The sequence below is a fragment of the Aedes albopictus genome, chromosome 3, assembly GCF_035046485.1.
Source record: "Aedes albopictus strain Foshan chromosome 3, AalbF5, whole genome shotgun sequence".
NCBI lineage: Eukaryota > Metazoa > Arthropoda > Insecta > Diptera > Culicidae > Aedes > Aedes albopictus.
The window spans coordinates 342231354-342255358 of record NC_085138.1 but is presented as its reverse complement, the minus strand read 5'-3'; the positions used below and the strand labels follow the sequence as shown (position 1 = coordinate 342255358).

At 41.2% G+C, this 24005-nt stretch overlaps 2 protein-coding genes across 2 annotated transcripts; one reads left to right on the top strand and one right to left on the bottom strand.

Moving 5' to 3' along the window:
• Positions 1-1549: 1549 nt before the first annotated feature.
• LOC109412037 (uncharacterized) lies at positions 1550-11360 on the bottom strand. The gene is made up of 7 exons (XM_062843120.1): positions 11078-11360; positions 2988-3117; positions 2744-2922; positions 2469-2683; positions 2135-2293; positions 1885-2076; positions 1550-1815 (listed from the first exon to the last, which is right to left on the bottom strand). The coding sequence occupies exons 1-7, from the start codon at positions 11228-11230 to the stop codon at positions 1644-1646; spliced, it is 1200 nt and encodes a 399-aa protein (XP_062699104.1). The 5' UTR covers positions 11231-11360; the 3' UTR covers positions 1550-1643.
• An 88-nt stretch (positions 11361-11448) lies between these two features.
• LOC109412035 (condensin-2 complex subunit D3) lies at positions 11449-23290 on the top strand. The gene is made up of 7 exons (XM_029865155.2): positions 11449-12643; positions 12747-13819; positions 13892-14042; positions 21424-21835; positions 21903-22089; positions 22177-22879; positions 22940-23290. The coding sequence occupies exons 1-7, from the start codon at positions 11591-11593 to the stop codon at positions 23282-23284; spliced, it is 3924 nt and encodes a 1307-aa protein (XP_029721015.2). The 5' UTR covers positions 11449-11590; the 3' UTR covers positions 23285-23290.
• The last annotated feature ends 715 nt before the right edge of the window (positions 23291-24005 follow it).

Sequence of the window (24005 nt, the reverse complement as noted above, 5' to 3'; positions counted from 1 at the left end):
CAGCTGATAACGTTCCCGTCTACCTTGTGCAACTGCAGTACCTTAACCCGACGTCTCCACTAGATAGAAATGTCTTGCCATTTTGCTGGACAGATGTGTCATGACAGAAATGTTCTCTCGCTGTTTGCACGGAAAGCAGCGGTGTTGATCATTTCTGTTACGTTTTCTCTTTCTGGCATCAAAATGGCAAGACATTTCTGTCTAGTGGAGACGTAGGGTAAGAAGGTACGAGTGCGGTACTGAGCCGTACGCCTTCTTGTAGTCGATGTACGCCATGCTCAGATTCCTCTGCTTTTCGGTGGCTTGACTCACAATGACTGCATCTATGATGATCTGATATTTGCAGCCTGCAAGTGCACCACATAGTTAATACATTCCATCATTGCTCGAATTGGTTCTGGAGCGAGAAGCATATCGTGAAAGACAATCTATAAGGAATTAGGGTTGGCGAGTAGCTTAGCCAGGAATATTACCGTTAACCAGCACCAGCCAGTTTGGCGCATGAATTTCAGCAGCAATTAGTTTAGCTATAAAGATAACCTTAGCTCGTTTTCTTCTTCGCATCGACGTATCCAATCCAATTAGTTGACATCGACTCTCATTTGGGTGGCAGAATCTGTGGATCATTCCACGACAAGTTACGCAGTGCAAATCTGACGAATCTCTTCTGAACAGACTTGATTCGAGAGGCCACAATGCCGTGATAGGGATCCCATACTGTCGACGCGGTTTCTAGAAGAGGCCGAACGAGACTTACGTACAGAGATTGGAACGTGTACGGATCTCTGAACTCCTTTGCGAGCGAAGCGAAAAATTTGCACTTCTCCGGCGACGTATTGGCCGTTTTTGATCCAAATGAAGAGACGTCAGCAGTCCAGTCTCTTTTCGTTTACGTTTAGTTGATGACAATCGGGTCTCCACCTGCCTCGACCTTGCCGGAGACCCCTTTCCAACCGCGGCCTCGAATCCAACCCAGTAGACCAAAGACACGACAGCAACGCTACCAGGATGTTCTTCCCGCGATCACTTATACGCTATAAGGAGTTCGACCGCAGGGCATGTATTACCTACGTAGGCGACTCCGAAGCCTGGGACCACCTCATGCTTGGAGTCTGAACTAGCCACTCTTCGAGTCCACGCTCCACCTCCTCTGTATCTCCAAGACTGTGGGTAACAACCGATGAAACGGCATTCCTGTCAAACTCGTCTTTACACATTCTCTAGACTTAGATTATCCGGAGTTGTGTCCTCGCTGCATGTGGCAAATCGTGTTTTACTAGAACAGTTTTATTTTATTTTATTGATGCACAAGGGGGTCATGGGGCCAAGTCTCCAATGTAATTCCAAGAACTCACATCGTCCATAATGCAGGAAAGGTGGAAGAGATCGATTTTGCGTACAAGGCTGTGAAAGAATGTATTGTTAACCTTTGCGTATTTTTACTCAAAATGGACATTTTTTACGATATGGTGTTTGACCTTATGCTGGATGATACAAACTCAAAATGGAAAATATTTTTATAAGGATTACTGTGAATTTTTGTTTTTATTTAGTATCAAATACTGGTCAGCTCGATGTTCATGCAAAAATGTATTCACGTGCCGCAGAATCTCCTTCCACCTTAGGAAGGCGACCTTCGACCACTACTTGGTCGAAACCGGCCGGTTCACTGGATCCCGCATCAGAAAAGCCTTCGCCTGTTCGCTCATTTGCATTATCAGCAGCATTTCCTCCTTGAGAGCCTTGATCTGCTCCAGATAGACGTCGTTCTGTTCGTGCAGTTCGTCCAGCTGTAGTTGCTGCTTGCCAAGGTCGCTACAAACAGAATGAATTCCAATTATTAAATTTTGAAGTTTCATTTTGACCAACATGGACCAAACTCACCTAATGGTTTGACGTTCGGTTTTTCGTTTGGTTTTGTGCCCCATCGAGAGCTGTTTCTCCATTTCGATGACATACTCCCGAATTGCTTCACAGTTCTTTTGCAACGCCTGTAGGGTAGTTGTCTTCCTAGCGCACTCTGCTTCCAGTTTGCTGTAGTTCAATCGAAGGGTGTCTACTTGGTTTTTGAGCTTCCTGAAATTAGTTGGAGGATTAATTTAAAGGTTATATCATTTGCGGTCTCAAAACTCACATCAGTGAATCATCTGGCGGGTTCTGTAGTATTTCTTCCGCAGCAAACATGCATGGTTTTATCTGGCTAATGAGTGTGGCATATTCTGAATTGGTTGTTTGCAGAGTCTTTTCCTGCTTTTCGTACTCTTCAATTTCCGCTTCCAGTTCTTCGTTTTTGCTGTAATAGAATCAAATCATCTTAGATTTTGTTGGGATCCAAGTAACTGTCGGTGAAGTGCAATTTATAAGTATCCTATCCGACGTTTCGACGCAGAATTACATTTTTCAAGGACTGTTATTTGCGTTGATGTCTTGTCTGCTTTATTATTGATAAGAAATTTAGGGTACATTACCGTATCAAAGCAGCGGCCTCCTCGTCATCTACTCGGCGATCCTGCAGCATGGCATAATCCATTTTGAGTTTGGTGATCTTTTCGGCCAGCTCTTCGTCCGCGGCTTTCGTGGCTGCGATCTTCTCCAGCAGTTGCTGTTTCATCTCCTTGAGCTTTTCATTTTCTCCTTCCAGCTGTGGCAGCTGGTGTCGCATTTTGCTGATGTTTTGCTCGATCTGCAGGATATACAGGGTGTCTCAAATTGAATATGAAAAACAAAACCATAAAACACTTACATTATTGATTTTGATCTTGTGGTTTTCCATCTCCCGTTTCTGTTGATTGATGCTGGCTTCCAGTTCGTGATACCTGGCAGTGCACTGTGTGGCTTTTTCGACCGTTTCGTCCCGGACCATGTTAATGTAGAACAGATAGTTGAGCAGGATGTTCAGCACGTGGATAGTTTTCTTGGGTGCTGAAAGAACAGGCATATCGTTAAAAGTTCAGCAGAAGCAACACTGAAGTAAGGAGGTATCTTACAAGGTTTTATTAGATCGACATACAGGAAGTTTCTCTGTTTGGATCCCAAACACAGTTGGTAAAAATGATTGGTGTTGGCAACCAGTTGTACCCTTTTCCGCATGGTGGAATCTTTTGGTTCGCTGTACATCTGGAAATAAAAAAAAATAAACAACAATATCAGTATCCAAAGTGATAGTGAAGTATACTGTAGGCACAGACAAACAGGCGTGACACTCTAATCACAGAGATCACTCTGTGGCTCACGTTTCGTGAAGCAAAGGTCGAATATGCAGGAGATATGCGGTAGAGATATCATGCTTGACAACATTGTTGAAAGGATGTGTACGGGGGCGAACAGGTGGGATTCCGTTACTTCCATAGGTTCTCGAATCGTACTTGAACTACATAGAAAATGGCGAGCCGAACAACAGCTAGTTAAGTTGACCCCCCTCCCCTCCCTATCCAGGAGCTTGAGTTCAACGGGTAGTCTAAGTACTAGCTAAGACCCGAGCCTCCAGGAGGGGAGAGGATTCTGTGGAGAATCCTATCAGGATTCTGTGGAGAATCCTATCAGGATTCTGTGGAAAATCCTCTCAGGATTCTGTGGAGAATCCTCTCAGGATTCTGTGGAGAATCCTCTCAGGATTCTGTGGAGAATCCTCTCAGGATTCTGTGGAGAACCCTCTCAGGATTCTGTGGAGAATCCTGTCAGGATTCTGTGGAGAATCCTCTCAGGATTCTGCGAAGAATCCCCTCAGGATTCTGCGGAGAATCCTCTCAGGATTCTGCGAAGAATCCTCTCAGGATTCTGCGAAGAATCCTCTCAGGATTCTGTGGAGAATCCTCTCAGGATTCTATGGAGAATCCTGTCCGGATTCTGCGCAGAATCCTCTCCGGATTCTGCGGAGAATCCTCTCAGGATTTTGCGAAGAATCCCCTCAGGATTCTGCGGAGAATCCTCTCAGGATTCTGCGAAGAATCCTCTCAGGATTCTGCGAAGAATCCTCTCAGGATTCTGTGGAGAATCCTTTCAGGATTCTGCGGAGAATCCTCTCAGGATTCTGCGGAGAAGCCTCTCAGGATTCTGCGGAGAATCCTGTCAGGATTCTGTGGAGAATCCTGTCAGGATTCTGTGGAGAATCCTGTCAGGATTCTGTGGAGAATCCTGTCAGGATTCTGTGGAGAATCCTGTCAGGATTCTGTGGAGAATCCTGTCAGGATTCTGTGGAGAATCCTGTCAGGATTCTGTGGAGAATCCTGTCAGGATTCTGTGGAGAATCCTGTCAGGATTCTGTGGAGAATCCTGTCAGGATTCTGTGGAGAATCCTGTCAGGATTCTGTGGAGAATCCTGTCAGGATTCTGTGGAGAATCCTGTCAGGATTCTGTGGAGAATCCTGTCAGGATTCTGTGGAGAATCCTGTCAGGATTCTGTGGAGAATCCTGTCAGGATTCTGTGGAGAATCCTGTCAGGATTCTGTGGAGAATCCTGTCAGGATTCTGTGGAGAATCCTGTCAGGATTCTGTGGAGAATCCTGTCAGGATTCTGTGGAGAATCCTGTCAGGATTCTGTGGAGAATCCTGTCAGGATTCTGTGGAGAATCCTCTCAGGATTCTGTGGAGAATCCTCTCAGGATTTTGCGGAGAATCCTTTCAGGATTCTGCGGAGAAGCCTCTCAGGATTCTGCGGAAAATCCTGTCAGGATTCTGTGGAGAATCCTTTCAGGATTCTGTGGAGAATCCTCTCAGGATTCTGTGGAGAATCCTGTCAGGATTCTGTAGAGAATCCTGTCAGGATTCTGTGGAGAATCCTGTCAGGATTCTGTGGAGAACTGGTGAAACGCTTATTAGAGAGTACACTGAGGTCTTTTTTTTACACGGGGGATACGTACCGTGTAAAAAAATCGTGTTAATTCACGAAACCGTGTAGAAAAATACTGTGCTAATTCAGGAACCCGTGGAAAAAATCTGAGAGAAATCTGAAAGTGTTGAAAATGTTTCAGATATCCGAGGATTGTTTTAGGGGCGATTTCTTCACCCTGGCTTAAGCGTTAAGCCAGGTTTAACTGTATGGGTAAGCCTGGCTTACCGGTTAAGCCGAGGTGAAGAAATCGGCCATTAGATAGTTAAAGCGGAAAGGGAGGGGGTAGTGTAGAAAAGGTTGTTTAAGGACACCCAAGAACTTCCGTGAGTAAAGGCTTTAATACCTACGATGGATTGTTGTTACATTGGGTAACTCTCGCTGAGACCGTCTCACTATTTACACCATGTCTTCAAAAATGTTTAAGGTGGCGATTTTCTGAAAGTCCCCCCAAAAAAGTAAGAAAAATGCATTTGGTTAACCAATTTGATGGACCCCCCGTTAGTTAGAGCCACACCCATTTTTGCGGACCCCTCGATTTTGATCAATTGTTGGCTCATTTAAACTGTTATAACTCAGAAGTTTATCCAAAAATCAATTAATAACAAAATGTTGAAAAGAGAAAATACATATAGGGCTACTATTTACAGTTATAACAAAATGGGTCGGCCATATTGATTTTGGCCGCCATCTTGGATTTTTATACCAAAACTTTTTTTTCACCATGTTGGCAACCGCCGATTTTCAAAATTTTTGCGTCAATCGAAAGCGGGGACATTTTTACACAACATATCAAAAATTTAGAGATGTATCTTTTTCCTCTTAATCTGCACAATTGATCAAAATCGAGGGGTCCGTTAAAATGGTTGTGGCTCTAACTAACGGGGGGTCCATCAAATTGGTTAACCAAATGCATTTTCTCTTACTTTTTTGGGGAGGACTTTCAGAAAATCATCACCTTAAACATTTCTAAAGACAGTGTAAATAGTGGGACGGTCTCAGCGAGAGTTACCCATTAGAGGAATTCCACGGAGTCATGTCAGTCGATCCTGAGCGACCATTTCAAAAATATCTGAAACTTTGCACAGTTTTTCAATTTCATATAAATCGCCATTTTTTGATATTAAACCTTCATATTCACTCACGACTAACTTTTCAAAAGGGTGTATGCGAAAATAGTTCTAAAATATTCTAAAAGCTGTACAGCAAAAACGGATTGTTCGATTGTTATAAATTTTTCAGCAAAGTTAGATAACTAAATGATGATTCCTTAGAAAATATACACTGTAAAAAATTTCTTTTTCTACTTTGAAAAAATATGATATTTGTCACAAAAACTCAAATATCTCAAAACCCTATCTTTTTACCAACTTCAATTTTTTAGGGGAAATGGCCCATTATATCAGCTATCTACCATAAAATTTTGGTGATGGTAAACTGATAAACAAAAAAGTTATGACATTTCAAACATTTCACAATTTTTACATTTAGTAACAAAAAAAAATTTTTTTCTGTGTAAATTATTTCGAGAATTATATTTTGATGCTGATTTTATTGTAAAGGCTACCGCCTGAATTAAACAAGTTGTTTTCATGATACTTTAGTTTGATTATTCGTAATTACTATAGTATCTATTTGAAACTTAGACGCGATCCAGTGTTGTGATCAAAAATATTGAGATTGTCATACTTTTTATTGTACGTGACTGGTGAAAAAATCCCTTGATAGTGTTGAAAAGCTGTTGATTATAAGAAAAATGGAATTGAATTTATTTTTAAGACAAAAGCTGTATAATAAAAGTTTTTTTATACACGTATACGTCTAGTTTATCCGCAAAAAAAATCCCTCTTACACACTTATTTCTGAATTGCCTGTTCGGTACTTTTTTGACGAGATTATAACAGCAGTACGATCTCGGTAGTTTCGGTAATCGATTTTACTGAGGCTCAGTAAAACAACTGTCAAAATCGTATGGAAAAGGTAAACAATGCATTTTTGCTGAACGAGTTCGGTGCTCAGCAGTTTTAATCTTGTCAAAAAATTACCGAACTCGGTAATCAAAATTAAGTGTGTAGAGAACAGACTTTATGATCGGAAGAATGCGAGTAACTTCAACAACAACAAATGCATAAGAGGTACATACCACAGACAAACAGACGAAACGCCTAGAACAATTTTAGTGAAAATTCATCGCCCAGTTCACACTATCACCACCTGGTGGAAATGTTTCACGAAACACTGCGTTGTGCAATATCGTCATCAGAAGGCGCTAGTGTGAAACGTCAAACGCAAAGAAAAACGATGGGCGCTTTTCTTGTTATGAAAGCCACAACCAAGATTCAAAATGATCGTTGAAGGCGTGGTCAATGAAAATTTCGCCAGTGTTACGTTTGTTTGTCTGTATACATACCTGACAATGCTCACGAAAAAAACAAAAAAATACTACCGCTATGAATATTAAAAATTGTATAGTATTTTTTTTCTTCAGCCACCAACACCAAACAAGTAAGTTAAAATTAATAAGTGATTTTGTTTATTATAATCTAACGAACAAGATGAACAGTCGGTTTCTCAAAGGTCTTCAACTCAACGCTCTCTTGTAGACCGTTTGATGAAAAAAAATGTTCAAAAGAGTTACGAAATCTCACCGAAAGCACCATAGATAAACTGAAAGAGACTGGTTATGCCCAAATGTCCACATTGTGTACAAAATTACGCATTTGCACGTCCTGCCGTCTAGAATTTGACAAACGAGCCATCTGTATATCATCGGTAAAGCAGGGCGCAGGAAGTTCGAAAACGACAACAACTGAGAAATTGCCATCAGCGACATCTGTTTAACAATTTAATTACGCCCCTTTTCAAAAATGCCCTGTAATATTCTTCAACATCTATACCCATTTCAATATTTTTAACGTTGCAAAACACGCTTTCAACATTCATCTTGAAGAAGAGGGAAAACACTTGTCCTCAAATGTAACAGCAAATTAATGAATAAACGACTAATGCGCGGAGGGCGTGATAAAATCGGAACATTACGGTACATAGTATATTATATTATATGTATATATAATATATAATAAAAACAACTTGTTTTACTCACGCAAGGCCATTAACAATAAAATCAGCATCAAACTTCAATTTCCGGCCGAAATAATTTACACTAAAAAAAATTATTACTAAATGTGAAAATTGTGAAATGTTTGAATTGTCATAACTTTTTTGTTTATTTTCATGGTAGATTTCTAATACAATGGACCGTTTTCTCTAAAAAATTACGTTGGTAAAAAGATAGGGTTTTGAGATATTTGAGTTTTTGTGACAAAAATGATATTTTTTAATGTTAAAAAAGATTTTTTTCACAGTGTATATTTTCTTAGGAATCGCCATTTAGTTATCTAACTTTGCTGAACAATAAAATCAACATCAAATCGCGATTCCCGGCCGAAATAATTTACACAGAAAATTTTTTTTTACTAAATGTAAAAATTGTGAAATTTTTGAAATGTTATAACTTTTTTGTTTATTAGTTTACCATCACCAAATTTTTATGGTAGATTGCTAATACAATGGACCGTTTTCCCTAAAAAATTCAAGTTGGTAAAAAGATAGGGTTTTGAGATATTTGAGTTTTTGTGACAAAAATGATGTTTTTCAATGATAAAATAGATTTTTTTTCACAGTGTATATTTTCTTAGAAATCACCATTTAGCTACCGTCAAACGGGGTGACTTGCAACGGCGGGGTGACTTGCAACACTTGATGTCTTCTGTCTATGTTAATCAACAAAACATAAATATCGGACGTTTACATACCAAAACTCAGTTGAACTATGAAGTGCACATACTATATGAGTAGTAGCCACGATTTTTGCTTTTATGAAAATAGTTTCAACAAAATATTCATAGATTTAACATTAATCTGAAAAAGTAACAAAAATGTGAACCTCGAATCGTTGCCTGTAAAATAATGAAAACAAAATTTCCCAAAAGTAATGTTCTATATGCGGATTCTATACATAATGTGCTATATGAATTTCCATTTTACTTTATAAAAATATCACAATATCTTTGTTATATTCATATGTTTTGAAATATTGTACCTAGACGGGGTGACTTGCAACACTCATTTTCTTAACAATTCAAAGTCCAGAAAAACGAAATATTGTTGTTTAACTAATAATTCACCAGCAAAAGTCTGAAGGATCATCATATGAACTGAAAAATACATTAAAACTTATGTTAAATTAACAATCAGTAACTTGGTGTTTTTGAGCCCAATATTTCCATATAAAAATTCACAATTCAATTTCCTATGTAAAAACAAATACAAAAATAAGTATGTCAGCCCAAACGATATTACAGTAGTAGCAAGAATACTTATCAAATATTCTTGAAACTAAAAATTAATATCTACGTGTTTGAAAAGGGATTTACATTTGGTGTTGCAAGTCACCCCGCACGACGTCTTGTATCAAAAACGACCTTATTTGGCTTTTTCAACATGGAAAAATAAATTATTCTATAACTTGATCACTCTATTTTATAGAGGGGCCGACTATTAAAACTATTACAAATAGTTTGAACTTTAAAATTGAGTTTAACCAACATATTTTGTTAGTTGAAGCTGAAAAGTGTTGCAAGTCACCCCGTTTGACGGTATCTAACTTTGCTGAAAAATTCATAACAATCGAACAATCCGTTTTTGCTGTGCATATTTTTGAATATTTTTGAACCATTTTCACATACACCCTTTTGAAAAGTTAGTCGTGGCTCTAAATAAAAATTTGATATCGAAAAATGGCGATTTAGATGGAACTGAAAAACTGTGCAAAGTTTCAGTTCAATAGAAAATCATGAATTAAAAATTTTCCTTAATTTTGATGCTGTTGCTTGGAATCGCTCATTATTAATACGGTGCATAATAGGTCTACATGTTCATTAAGTGTTGTTTTGCAAAGAACTAATTTCCAAAGAGGTTTAAGGTCATCCAAGAACTTCCGTGAGTCAAGGCCTGAAGAGCGTCAAGAGAGTCAAGCGAAATCAATGAATTGTTGTTACATTACTAATGCAGTGTAACGTCTTACAGGGTCATGGAGCATAGTTCTGTAAAGAAATAATATTCAAACATGTAGGAATGCAAAGAACTTCCTTAAGGCCGCTACATTACTAAAGCGTTGTAACATCCTACGGATCCATAGAGCTGTTAAGTTCTGGTGAGAAATAATTTCCGAAGATCTTCTAGGTCCAAGAGTGGACCTAGACATTACACTGCGTCAGCAATGTAATAACAACCCATTGGTAACACTTGTAGATCTTCAGGTCTTTACTCGTGGTAGTTCTTGGAGCTAGGACATCTTTGGAAATTAGTCCTTAGAGAAAAATGGTTTATGCCGTGTAACATCGGCATCAGTAATGTAGCAATAACCCATTGATTTCGCTTATAGATTTGAAGGCCTTTACTCGTAGAAGCTCTTGGATGCCTTAGAACATCCTTGAAAATAATTTCTCTTCAGAATTATACTCCATGGATTTGTAGGATGTTACACCGAATCAGTAATGTAGCTTCAAATAATTGATTACGCTCGTAGATTTTCAGGCCTGTACTCGCGGGAGTTCTTGGAGGTCCTAAAATATCTTTGAAAACTACGTCTATACAGAACTATGCTCTAAGGACCTGTTGGATTTTGTGCCGTATCAGTGAAGTAACAACAATCCATTGATTACGCTTGTAGATCTTGAGGCGCGAAAGTCCGTGGGTAGCCTAAGCTCTCGGATGTCCTAGAACATCTCCCTAGTACACATCGCGAGAAAGTTAAAAAACCCGTGTTAATAATTATTCGAGAAACCGTCTTAAAAAAGACCTTTAGTGTACTCATGTCCCGTCCCCCTTCTCGAAGTCATCCCTAATGGGCTTACTGCGGAGGAAAGGAAGAAAGAGAATGAGTTTTTAAATATGTAAGATGGTAATCTCAGATTCTACTTAATATTTTGCAACAAAAACCTATCACTGTGTATGCTCACTTGCAGTGCATATGCTGATTGTTTTTCAGCATCTTCAGTGCGATAGAACTCGAGATTACCATCTTCAAAATCGCGAGGCAAATTGTTAGAAAGAGAGGCAACATAGGAAAAATAACACGGCGTCCCGTTTCACCTTAAGGAAACTTCCAAAATCATATAAATGCAGCCCTGCTTACAGCCCTGTACGTAAACGTATATTTACTGCGCGGGAGCGCCTAATACTTACGTGATCAAACTCCGTAACGTCGTACTTCATCATCCGGAAGAAACTGACCAAACAGCGGCACATGAACGATTCCGTCGGATGTTCCAGCTCGGCCGGCCTGATCTTGTGCGGTATGATGCTGTTCCAGCTTTCCACAAACGCGGCATTATCCATTTTCCGGCACAAACAGTTACTAGTTCTACTCTAGGATTTCACTCGTAAAACAACCGTTGACTTCTCGTCGCATCAGTGTTTGCGTTTGTTTTGATTCCACTTTTCACAGGGCGCCGCGACGCGCTTGCCCTGGTACTAAACCGCGGTGGAAGACGCCCTCCCACCAGTGCTAAATTTGTATGCTGCGACCGCTGCGACGCAACATTCCTGGCTGCGTACCATTCGTAAACAACCGAGCATAAAATTCGCGAGTTCGCGACGCCTGTGTTTCTGATGGTGTTTGGCGGTTGAAAAAGTTTTATGTTTTAAGTGATTTTAAAATGTTTTATTGATTCGAAAGTGAAGTGAATCGTAGTGGAAATGGCTCCCCCGCACGTGCACATGCTACTGAATCAACTGCCGCGGTACTTCGACCCGGAATTGACAATTGAACGAATCGATTCGATATGCGCTGGGGAGGAGCAAGCTCCCGCCAGCAGCTCGTCGAGATCCAGGTCGAGACGAGCGACCACGGCTTCTGATGATTCGGACGATGGAAGTGATTCCAGTGCCGAGGATGGGGATCAACGGGGTGGAGTGCTAGATTTACGGGATTGCGGCATGATTCGAAAAGCGGTGGAAGATTCCAACACGCTGTTGGAGTTGCTCAGCGATATATGCATGGAAACGAGGAAGCTGCGTCTCAAGGCCGGCGTGTTTGACCAGTACGACAACTGGCAGTATCTGTCCAAGAAGATGGACGTTGGACAATTTCTAGCGTTTATCTACGGGTTGGTTTGTCTGGCTGAGTATGACCCGACCGAAGCCATCAATCGGCGTCTGGCCACGGCAGCCGTGAAGGCCTATCTGGTGTTGTTGGGTACACCGGGACAGAAACAGACGGCCGTTTTTAATGAGTCGGTGCTGCTCAAGTGCTTGGACATCTTCAAACTGGCCGATCTACTGTTGGACCCGATCTTCGAGGACTATCTGAAAGTGGAGCGGTTCGATTTCGTTACAAGGTTGCTGATGGAGTATGTCCAAATAATGGACGAGATTCAACTGCTGTTGAAGTGCATGACTTTGAAGAGTTGCGACAGTATTAAGGCGCAGTTGATCAACGGATTAAAAACGGCACTCAACTACGCGATGAAACATGCCAAGAATCGAAGTGTAGCGGAAAACGTCGCTGAAAAGGTCTTCGAAACGTTGGAAGCAATCTGCCTGCCTGAGCACGATGACCACAACGATTGTGCCAAAACTATTCAGCTGGTTCTGAATCGCACGGCCATGTTCTACAAGTTGGAGTACAAGAACTACCCTGCATGTTTTCAAATGTACAACTTTTTCCTGAAGATGTTGGATCAGTACCCGAAGGATACTCCCGAGGTGTTAACTGTGTTTGTCAAATCTGTACTTACCAATCCTCCAAAGGTAATTTCTGCTAAAACAAAATCTTTAACAAATACGTATTTCATGCACCACTTCTTCAAAGCATTTCCTTTACACACCTTTAAAAATGTATACATATCCGCAGGTGTTCTCCCGAGCCGAAGACTACGCGTACCTGAGCGATATCGCCGTGAAATATGAAACGGCCATGTACAGCAAGTGCAACGTGTCCATCGTTCCCTATCTCAAAGATATCGAAGGCCATACTGAAGCAACCACTCGAGTGAATATTGTGGACTTTTTAGGAAAGTTGGCTGTTACGGATTGCACCGTAGATTGGGAAGTGTTCAAAGCGGAAATATCCGACGTTCCACGAGAGGTTCAAATGATCGAAATCCTCTACAACAAACTGATCGACAAGACGTCCACCGTAAAGCTGAAAGCCTTCCAATGTCTGCTGAAAATACTTCAAAACGGCAACAAAGTGATGAAGCAAATAATAAAGGATACTTTCTTCTGCGCCACTGCCGACGAAGACGAGAAAAGCTACCTGCAGATGAACGACGTCGAGGAACTCTATCGAACGGCGGAACTCGAACTTGGCATTTCCCGAAACGCTTTCAATTTCAATCTAAGTTCAAATCAATCTAGCCCTTGTAAACCCCCAGATGATTCGAATCCCGCAGAATCGCAATCCGCAAAGTTCGTATCCAGCGTCAAAGGTATCGAAAAGATCGAAACCATGCTCCGTTCCCTGATGGACGTAATCTACGAAGCCACCCTCTCGCCCACCTCCTCCATCCGCCGGATAGCACTATCCTGTTTGGAGTGCATCGTCGAGCTAAACCGCAACCGGATTGACGATCCGGTGTTCGAGTACGTCGTCGTCAAACTGGCCAAGGACCCCGTCATGCTGATGCGACGCACTACCCTGAACGTCCTCAATCAGCTCCTCTCCAGATACCCTAGCCACCTCCCACTGATTCGGATATGGTCTCGCTGTTTGCTGCTGTTCCTAGACGACCCCGACCAGAAGCTGAAAGAATCGGCACTGGAAAGCCTCAAATGCAACGTGTTCGACAACATCTGCCGGTTCGAGGATTCCTCGTCCAGTCGGATCTTTACGCCGTGGATGATTGTCCGATCGATTTTGGTGCTCGGCAAGATCAACGTGCTGAAAGCAGCGGTGGACTCGTGGATCCAAAAGTCGATTTTGACGTAGGTTTTGTCTTTCTATGATCCCGAACGAAAGTTCACTCGATTGAGGATGTTTTCTTTTTCGAATTTCAGGCAAAAGAATCTGATGATCATAGAGTCGCACATTTTTACGGTCAACTGCAGCGAAGCGTGGATCATTCTGTCCATCATTGCTAACAAGATGAAGTCGAGGAATCCGGATGTTGTGATCAAAACGATGAATGAGATTCTGCAGGCTGATGTGGTAAGCATTCTGTATACATAGGTATATATTTTCGGGAATGGCACAAGTCTTTCTCTGAGCGTTGTGTAACGGAAAAATACAACGGAACCTTATAAATACACAACGCCTCACGTTGTGAACTAGATACGAACAACAAAATGGAACATTACAAATGCGCACAACACAAACATGCAACACACAACATTAATTGTGCCCTGTTATCTAAATAGATAACGAAGTCCAATCCCAGGATGACGAGGTTTCATTATTGTTCTTGGACCATCAGTCAATCATATTGTGATCGTTTTTCTTCTGGCGGATTGCCTTTTTGTTTGCAGCGTTACTTGCTTACATACAAGCTTGTGTTTGGTCTAGAAATTTCTAATCCTAAGGGGTCATCTAGATTCGGGCAACGACACAAGACCGTCTACAATTTGATGTCCGTGTTAGGGGACGGCTTGCGTGTTTTGTACTGAATCACTCCTGAAATGTTTGGAGCGATACAAATGCACTTTAAAATTCAGGGACAGATGTACAAACCTTACTGTCGTGAATCGCATATCAGTCCCATCCTTGCTGGGTTTCCTATGCAAATGGGACAGATATGCGATTCACGACAGCTTAGTATAACTTATAAAATAAACTGACAAAATGTTCACAACAATTTACAAACGTAACAGTTGATTGTATGAACTTTTTAGTCAAGTGATCTTCAATACGAGCGTGTTTGGGGATGCTGCATCGAGTCATGCACTGCCTGTGGACGCATAAATGTCCCATGTGCAAAATCGCGTCCAAAGTTCGAAAAAAGTAAATTGTCTCAACTATGAAGTATAAGTGCTGAATCGTGTTCTAACATCAACCAATTTTTAATTTGTGCACTACCGGCGTGCGGGGCTACTTTGGACACTTTTGAATATGGATTTTTTTAATATGGTTCAAATCTGTTTGATGTCTTTGGGACTATTATGAAGCAATAGTTTCCCCTCCATTTGGTTGAAATTATTTTTAAAACAGACCGTTTATTGCTTGTCAGGACGCGGAAAAACATCGAATAAATCAATAAAATATACATAACGTATCAGAACATTTGGTCTGTAAGCATTGTTTCTACAGTTCATAAATTTCAAAGGGTTGATCAATTCATTCAAAATATATCAACGTAGCATATACACTATCAAATTTTCGTGATTTGTGCCAACGTAAGAACAGTAACGACATTCACAATACGCGCGACGTGAGACGAAACATAACACTTATAGTTCTTACAATCGTCAAGATATTAAAATTTACCTTTCGTCGACCGGTTTCGGGCGCGATGTCGCCCATCATTGTCCTGTTGATGGGCGACATCGCGCCCGAAACCGGTCGACGAAAGGTAAATTTTAATATCTTGACGATTGTAAGAACTATAAGTGTTATGTTTCGTCTCACGTCGCGCGTATTGTGAATGTAGCATATACAATCGAATATTTGTATCGTTATGCATTATAAATGACCATTTCACCCAAATAAAGGATTGATGGTCCCTTTTTTCAGGCTATTTATATAGCAATATCACGCTGCTCATAATATCAAAGGTAGCACAGGACCATCTTCAAACGCATAAATTTATTGAAATCATGTCTGATATAGTATACTACAGTATTGGTACAAAGTAGTTTTCTAAATAAACCTGGAATTTGAAATGCAATTTTGTTATAGATAAAAATGTCCAAAGTAGCCCCCATCCGGTTCTGGGAGTTATAATGTCATAAAGTCGAAAAACCATGAAAAAGTGTAAAAATAAGCCCCGCACGACGGTATTTCTTTGTTTTAGAGTGATTTTATAGTTCCATAGGATTTCCAATGAAACGTGACGCTTATGCGTCCACTTTTAAGAATGTTACAAATCGGCCATGCATTTTTTCGACAATTTTCGGAACAAACTACCTATTTTTATTTCCCCATATGATAGTACCGTGCGAGCACCATATTATAGACAGCTCCATATTCTGCACAGTCGGCTAACGCAAAATAGATTTTCCTTTTATGAAGCATATATTGAATCGAGAGTTGAGGTGTTAATTTTATTAAGCCCCTCTATTATCCAATCGTTACAAAACATATAGTTTTTGACTGAACTGCAAACGTAGATAATGTGTTTGTACATAGTAAGTAACACTATGTGTTCAGAATTAGGACCACGGCTTCTTATGGTGTCCATAATTAGGAACACGTCGTCCACATACAAAAATATGTCAAGATCAGAGACTGGAAGTTATTATGAGATTTAATTTATTTTATACATTTAGCTAGACAACAAACACACTTGATGGTAATGTGATGCATTGTCTGTAGCAACAAGAACTTCCATTTATTTTAGTGTTTGTTGTGAGATTCCCTTAACCGTTCAGAATATGGGTACCGCACGGTACCCCACGATTCATGGTCATGGGCTGCAAAATCTCAATATTGCCAAAAATGCACATCCCAACTAACATTAAATAATAATAAAATTTATAATAAGTTTTATTGTGAATGTAAACGTCAACAAAGCGTCCTCAATACGGCTTGATGCTGAGTTACTACTGTGTTGTACATATGGACGGAAGCTTCTATGCAAGATCTACATCAATGAATCTGGCGAACTTAATCCACATGTATATGCTGTGCGAGCAGCGTTTATGCCACGAAGTCATAGCTCTTTTCTCGGCTCCTATGTAACCACTAACTGAATAACATCTTGGGAAGGCGCTTTTTCAGCCTTTTCATAGTTGTTAAATAATAGTTATACGGCATCCTCAAATTAAACGATTAATTATAATTAGGTTATGGATATCGTAATGCTATACACGTGGAACTGGAATTATCACTTTTGAAATTGAATAATTAAAGTACTTGCCGCTACTTGGAATCGAACTCCCGATCTCCGTATCCACTGGTCCCGATAATGTCCTCGCTGCCACACTGCTATACATAAATAGCATAGAAAATAGCCCGTTTTGTTTTACTCCAGACAAGGCTTCATAATTGTGCCACAAGAAACCTTACCCAACTTCATCTTGCTGTAAAAGCTTGTGAAACGTCAAACGCAATAATGTTTACATTGAACAAGCTGTGTGGTTGCGCCAACAGATTCTTCTTCACAGCTTCTAGCTGAAAGAGTGTTCTTTAAACGGCTACGAAGCGCTGCTGTTTTGTGATTTGGCAACATTACAAAACGTACTGTAGCTGTTGTAGTGGCTGGGACTCTTACTCGATTTGCACATCTTCCGGAAAATCTTCCGGCATTGAATTAAAGTGCAATAAAAGCAACCCAAATAATTTCACAGCACAGAGATGGAAGCTGTAAAGAATTTGAGTAGTAGCTATATATCCCGCTTAAAGTTTGTTTTGACAATAATGTTTACATCCGACAAGCCGTGTTGGTAAACCAACAGTTTCTTTATTACAGCTTCAAGCTGTAATGAAATCGTATAATGGCCTTTAAAGCGCTGCTGGTTTGGGGATTTGTCAGTACAACGAATTGTATTGTATAGTAGCAGCTGTTTTGTTAGTGGGGACTCCTATTGGATTTGTTCAAGTTTTCACATCTTCCGGGAAATCTCCCGGAGTTGGGATAGAGTGGAGTAAAGGCAGCCCCAGTGACAAGCAATGGATTTCTGAATGCCGAGTTTGGTAGCTGTATGGTGCTTGTTTTGCAGTCGTGTATTAGCTGATGATTTATATTTGACTAGCTTCCCTTTTATTCAGCGTTGACTGCTTTTATTCAATGGTAACACAACAGAAAGCAAATGACTGAAGCTTATAGCGCTGAAAATGTTAGTTGGGATGGACCAATTATGCTTCCACCGGCAGTGCAGCTTATAACCAAACGTCTCACCTTCTAAAATGAACTGAACAGTCCACATCCTCGGCTAGGACGATGCTTGAACGTGCTTGTTAGCTTCATTCTGTTCCGCTTCAACCTCAATGTTGCAGCCTAGGCCGGAACTCCATTCCTGAATATAGAGGCTGATGCTCCCGCCAGAAGATGCCACTTGCTACTTGTTGCACCTCCCCAACTCTGATTTTGAACTGCTGAACTGCTTTGCAGTTGCTGGCCATCACCATCCCTGTCTTGTGATAAGCAAATTGTAGTTTGACTGGAATCATACATGTCTCTTTAAGCTCGATCTCTCCGTCGTCATCATTTCTACTTCTTCCAGGGTCATGTGCATTGCTGTTGCAATAGCCTCTTAGCAAGCACTGTTAAGGACAGACTTGTTAGAATCCCAAAATGGCCGCCACAATGGCCGGCTTTGGAACCTACTCACGATTTCAAGCGCACAAATCTCTTCGTAAACAAAACCAGCGCACTTGATCTTATTTTAAGCTTATTACAAGTGAGCAAAAACAGAATAATAAAATGCACTGTAGCACAGATAATACACATCCAGGCTAGAACAAATTTCATTCAGAAAGTTGTGTAAAGATTTGAATCTTCACTTGAGTAAGGTTGCAAACCAATGCATAATGAAAACACTAACGCCACTAAACATCATGTTGCCACAGTCAGTGGTGAATTGGAACATTTCAAGTGGTGAATTAAATTAGTATGGGAAATCAACCGATTGCAGCGCCTCGATATTGCCACTTGTGTTGCCGATTCCAAATGGCCGTTAAATTCCTTACACAATTTTTGAACTGGACTTGGATGTCTGTTCTCTGTGACTGTAGTTTGAAGCTTGCTTTTTGAGATTTGTGCGTCTGAAGTTCTGATGCACTGTTGAAGCGGGATTTCAAGACGTTTGTCCTTAAATGCGTCTTCACATCTATCCCAACTAACATTTATTGTGAATGTAAACGTCAACAAAGCGTCCTCAATACGGCTTGATGCTGAGTTACTGTGATGTACATATAGATGGAAGCTTCTATGCAAGCCCTATAGCAATGAATCTGGCGAACTTAATCAGCATGTATATGCTGTGCGAGAAGCTTCTATGCCACCAAGTCATAGCTCTTTTCTCGGCTCCTATGTAACCACTAACGGAATAACATCTTAAGAAGCCGCTTTTTCAGCCTTTCCGCAGTTGTTAAATAATAGTTATACGGCATCCCCAAATTAAACGATTAAATATAATTAGGTTATGGATACCGTGACGCAATACATGGGGAACTGAAATTATCACTTAAAATTGAATAATTAAAGTACTTGCCGCTATTTGGAATCGAACTCCCGATCTCCGTATCCACTGGTCCCGATGATGTCCTCGCTGCCACACTGCTATATATAAATAACATAGAAAATAGCCCATTTTGTTTTACTCCAGACAAGGCTTCATAATTGTGCCACAAGAAACCTTACCCAACTTCATCTTGCTGCAAAAGCTTGTGAAACGTCAAACGCAATAATGTTTACATTGAACAAGCTGTGTGATTGCGCCAACAGATTCTTCTTCACAGCTTCTAGCTGAAAGAGTGTTATATAAACGGCTACGAAGCGCTGCTGTTTTGTGTTTTGGCAACATTACAAAACGTACACAGCTAATCGCGTTCGGTAATTTTTACCGAAATCTCAACCGCTGAGCGTTCGGTAATGGATTTTTAACGAAATTCTGTAAAAAAATAACAAATTTGGTAAAATGTTATCGTTTATGTGTCAAACTCTAACGAACTTCGGTAGAAGCTGCTACCTTTACCGAATTTTTCCTGTAAAACAAACTTAACGGTTGAGATTTCGGTAAAACATTACCGAAGTCGGTGATTTTTTCTAACTGTGTACTGTATAAAAGCAGCTGTTGTAGTGGCTGGGACTCCTACTCGATTTGCACATCTTCCGGAAAATCTTCCGGCATTGAATTAAAGTGCAATAAAAGCAACACAAATAATTTCACAGCACAGAGATGGATAGCTGTAAAGAATTTGTGTAGTAGCTATATATTCCGCATAAAGTTTGTTTTGACAATAATGTTTACATCCGACAAGCCGTGTTGGTAAAACAACAGTTTCTTTATTACAGCTTCTAGCTGTAATGAAATCGCATAACGGCCTTTAAAGCGCTGCTGGTTTGGGGATTTGTCAGTATAATGAATTGTACTGTATAGTAGCAGCTGTTTTGTTAGTGGGGACTCCTATTCGATGTGTTCAAGTTTTCACATCTTCCGGGAAATCTCCCGGAGTTGGAATAGGGTGGAGTAAAGGCAGCCCCAGTGACAAGTAATGGATTTCTGAAAACCGCGTTTGGTAGCTGTATGGTGCTTGTTTTGCAGTCGTGTATTAGCTTATGATTTATATTTGACTAGCTTTCCTTTTATTCAGCGTTGACTGCTTTTACTCCATGGTTACACAACATAAAGCAAATGACTGAAGCTTATAGCGCTGAAAATGTTAGTTGAGATGGCTTCTACGGTGCACTACAGGTTCTCTTTTGCTTTGACGCCTTCTTCGTATTCGCAATGATCGTCTGGATCACACCTAACAAACATTTTAGCTGTTTAAAGCCTGGAACACATAGCGTCCGTTCCGTCGAGGTTTGCGTTTTTTTTGACAGTTTTCCCATGGGAAATGTGTCAAACTACTGTCACGCACACGCAAACGGATGCATTGTGTGGGGCACTTAAGAGTGGAGCAAACCACTCTTAAGCAAACTTTAGTTTAAGAAACTGTTGTTTAGCTTGTTCTATTTCTTGGGCACCCAATGTCGATTCGCCTTTCCATAGCCCGAACCGCCTATTAAACAGTCCGCTTTTGCTCTTTGTGCACTTCACCATCCTTTTTAGGATGATATTCTTCAGACGTTTGCCAAGAGTATCCAGCAGGCATATCGATCGGTACGATGTTGGGTGTCCTGGCGGCTTGCCTGGTTTTGGCAGCAATACTAGTCATTGAATTTATCATATGTTTGGAAAGCAGGTAGTGATTGTCCAGACATTTCTACAGCACTGTCCTGAACATGTCCGGAAACGCCATGTTTGCCACTATAAGATGCTCATCATCTCTGGCGTCTGCTTCCATCCTATCGACGTGTGGCCGTGTGCTTAAGTCGTGCTCTCGCTTTGCAAAGAGACCTTCCTCAACTACCACTAATTTATCAGGGCACATTCCAGCTGCCGTTGTTGGACCCTTGAACTTCGCTTAAACTTTTAGACAGGTATAACGAGAGTAAATCTTTATTTTCAGCGTGTTGAACATCATTCCTTTAGAATCTAGATGATGTACTCTGTTTCTCACGGTTCTCACGAAGTTTTGTCTGATACCAGAGGAAAATTAAGAATTATTGGCCGATTTTCCGCATTTTAGAGACATTTCCGATTGGATTCGACCAAAAAGAGTTTCTCGGCGTTGTTTGTTGGAGTGTAACTTCCATCTTTCGATCAACAGACTTTTGCGACTTATAACTTAGGTGGCTTCCTAATAAATGAATCATATTTCTTCATAGTACAACTCACCAATCTGCCTGCAGTACATTCTGTGTGTGATCAAAGCATGGCTGGAGGACTTCACCCACGCCGGGCTGAACCACCTGTTCAAGATCCTAAGCGATCTGCTCCGAACGGGCAGCACTACCATCTCGCTGGTCAGCGATGTGTACAGCCTGTGCTGTGCCATCAAGGAAAAGTCCGACGGAACGGTGGACGAGACCTGGATCCGTAGCATTCGGGACAGCACGGCGGAGTACCTGTTGCACTACCACTCGCACTACACCAGTTTCCACATGTCGAATGAGCGGTATCTGATCAGTTTGCTGGTGTACGCCGAAACCAGTACGGATTTGAACGATAAACCCAACGAGCGCATCATGACCATCCTGCTGCACTACCTGAAACGGGTGGCCGAAGATGAAAAGCTTAGTAAGTATAGAGCGTGCTGTACGGTAATTTGGGATGTTCTAAAACGTACGCAACTTCAATCTCACAGTTAGTCTTCAAACGGATCAGAACAGGAAAATCTGCGTTACGATAGTCGTCTTGTCTAGGTTCGGTCTGAGGGACGGATCGCTAGCATCCACGATCATAGCCGACTTCAACAAGATCCTCAAATTCAAAAACATCCACGAGAGTATCATCTGTACGCTGATAACTTCGTTTTCGGATCTTTGCAAAAGGTAAAGCTAATCGAACCCTCAATTTGGATAAGGCTTTCGAAACGAATCCACCTTCTTAGATACAAGTTTTCCCTCACATTGTTCTAGGCATACCTCCCTGGTAGATTCCTCGATCAAAACCGTCATACTGCAGCTAAGTTCCAGCTATATGACAGTTCGCAGCGTGGCGTTGAACAACCTGAACGAACTGATCCTTCAGGACTACGTCAAAATGCGCGGCCGTGTGCTGCTCAACATCCTCAAACTAATTGTCGACGAAAACTGCCAGATCGCGGCACAGGCTCTCTACGTCATTCAGCTGTACGTTCACTCGAAGAACGAAAAGCTGCTCAAGGTGTCCCTGCTGGAGTGTGTCTACGTGTTCAACAACTATCTGCAGCACGCGGAGAGTGACATGTTTCCGGCGTCCGAAGTAGACAACGAGCCGTGCGATTTGGCCGGCAATGAACCAGAGGCCTTCAGCAAACGTAATTTGATTTACGACTTCTTCGTCGATAACATCGACGATCTGAGTTTGCTGAAGTTGCTGAAGAACGTCAACAAGATCAACGCGCAGCTGAGTCAGCAAAAGTATGTCGAATGTCACGCCGGAGCAGGGACGTTGATCGATCTGCTGTATGTCTTCACGAAGATGGTGCTGGTGAAGGATCGGGACAAGGCGCGACTGGCCAAGGCCGCTGCTTCCGCGGCCAACGACGAAGATGCCCCGCCCGTACCGATAGAAGAAGGTCCATCACCAACGAAGAAATCGCGAGTTAAAATGGCTCTCCAGCAGAGTGAACAAGAGATGGTTGGTTTTGCTAAAAAGTAGACGGAACTTATGGTGTTGACCGTACGATTTTAATTTCAGGTAACCATCGTGGAGAAGATGATCGCCGTGTATCACGGATTCGAGCAACAAGTGCGTAGTTACATTGCTAGGGTAGATCCTGCCTTGGATAAAATTGCCGAAGAGCGATTGCATGAATTAGCTCTGGCGATGGCAAGGAAGTTCCGTAGCTTGGTGGAGTTTGCTAAGCCGATGGAATTTTGGCGTGGGATGATAAGGACGGTCGATTCATTGGATCATCGGGAAGGTCCTTCGCCGCGTAAAGGTAAGCGAAAGAAGAAAGCTCGCGGAAAGGATAATTCCGAGAGCGACGAAGACGACGAGGAAGATGAAATGGGTGACGATGAGGATGAAATGAATGATTGATAGTAAGGTATGGTGTGTTCATTGATCCGAACTGTCCTGAGAAGATCGCAATTTACGGCCAATGGGAGTTAATTTCTATCATTTTACCCTTTATGTTTTACAAAATATTTTTGATATTTGATCTATAAGGAATATCTAGGTTTAGGTTTAGGTTTTTAATATTATCAAGTATGTCTCACTCTTGATGCTGGTAAGAAGTGTTGAGTTTAAGATGCACGCGGTCAGATAAGTAATAAATATCAATTTGTTCGCTTTGAAGTCTACATCAAAACTGAGCTCACTCAGATTTGTTTATTAGATATGACAATGCTGCTTTCTACGCTTTTACAGGCCCACCAAGCCAGTTTTCTCTTGGGTCTACTCATTAGTGACCCGATATTGTCAGCCCCATTCCGGAGCACATTTTTTGTTCCACACCAATTTAAACAGTTTTTTCAAACTTGATGATGAACATGGATGAATGGATTATTGAAGCCAACTTTTCCGCCAATCACCGCATAAAAACAACAGCGCCACCGTATATGGACGGTAACACAGTGACAGCAGTCGAGTTACGTCAAACACACAAGGCTACGGTGGCGCTATCTGTTCATTTCATAGCGGCCGTTTTAGTTATTTTAGTGATCCATTGGTCAAAGTTTGACTGGGAGATAATGAGAGCCAAAAGGGCCAAAAGTTCATTACAAAATGGAGCTGACAAAATCGAGTATTTACTATTTTC

Bases quoted from the DNA above. Each gene is read 5' to 3' on its own strand.
- LOC109412037 (XM_062843120.1), bottom strand. From the start codon at position 11,230: ATGGATAATGCCGCGTTTGTGGAAAGCTGGAACAGCATCATACCGCAC. The intron at 2,923-2,987 runs GTAAGATACCTC...CTGTTCTTTCAG, and splicing joins TGTCGATCTAATAAAACCTT to CACCCAAGAAAACTATCCAC. The intron at 2,294-2,468 runs GTAATGTACCCT...ATTCTATTACAG, and splicing joins GAGGCCGCTGCTTTGATACG to CAAAAACGAAGAACTGGAAG.
- LOC109412035 (XM_029865155.2), top strand. From the start codon at position 11,591: ATGGCTCCCCCGCACGTGCACATGCTACTGAATCAACTGCCGCGGTAC. The intron at 12,644-12,746 runs GTAATTTCTGCT...ACATATCCGCAG, and splicing joins TACTTACCAATCCTCCAAAG to GTGTTCTCCCGAGCCGAAGA. The intron at 21,836-21,902 runs GTAAGTATAGAG...TCAATCTCACAG, and splicing joins GGCCGAAGATGAAAAGCTTA to TTAGTCTTCAAACGGATCAG.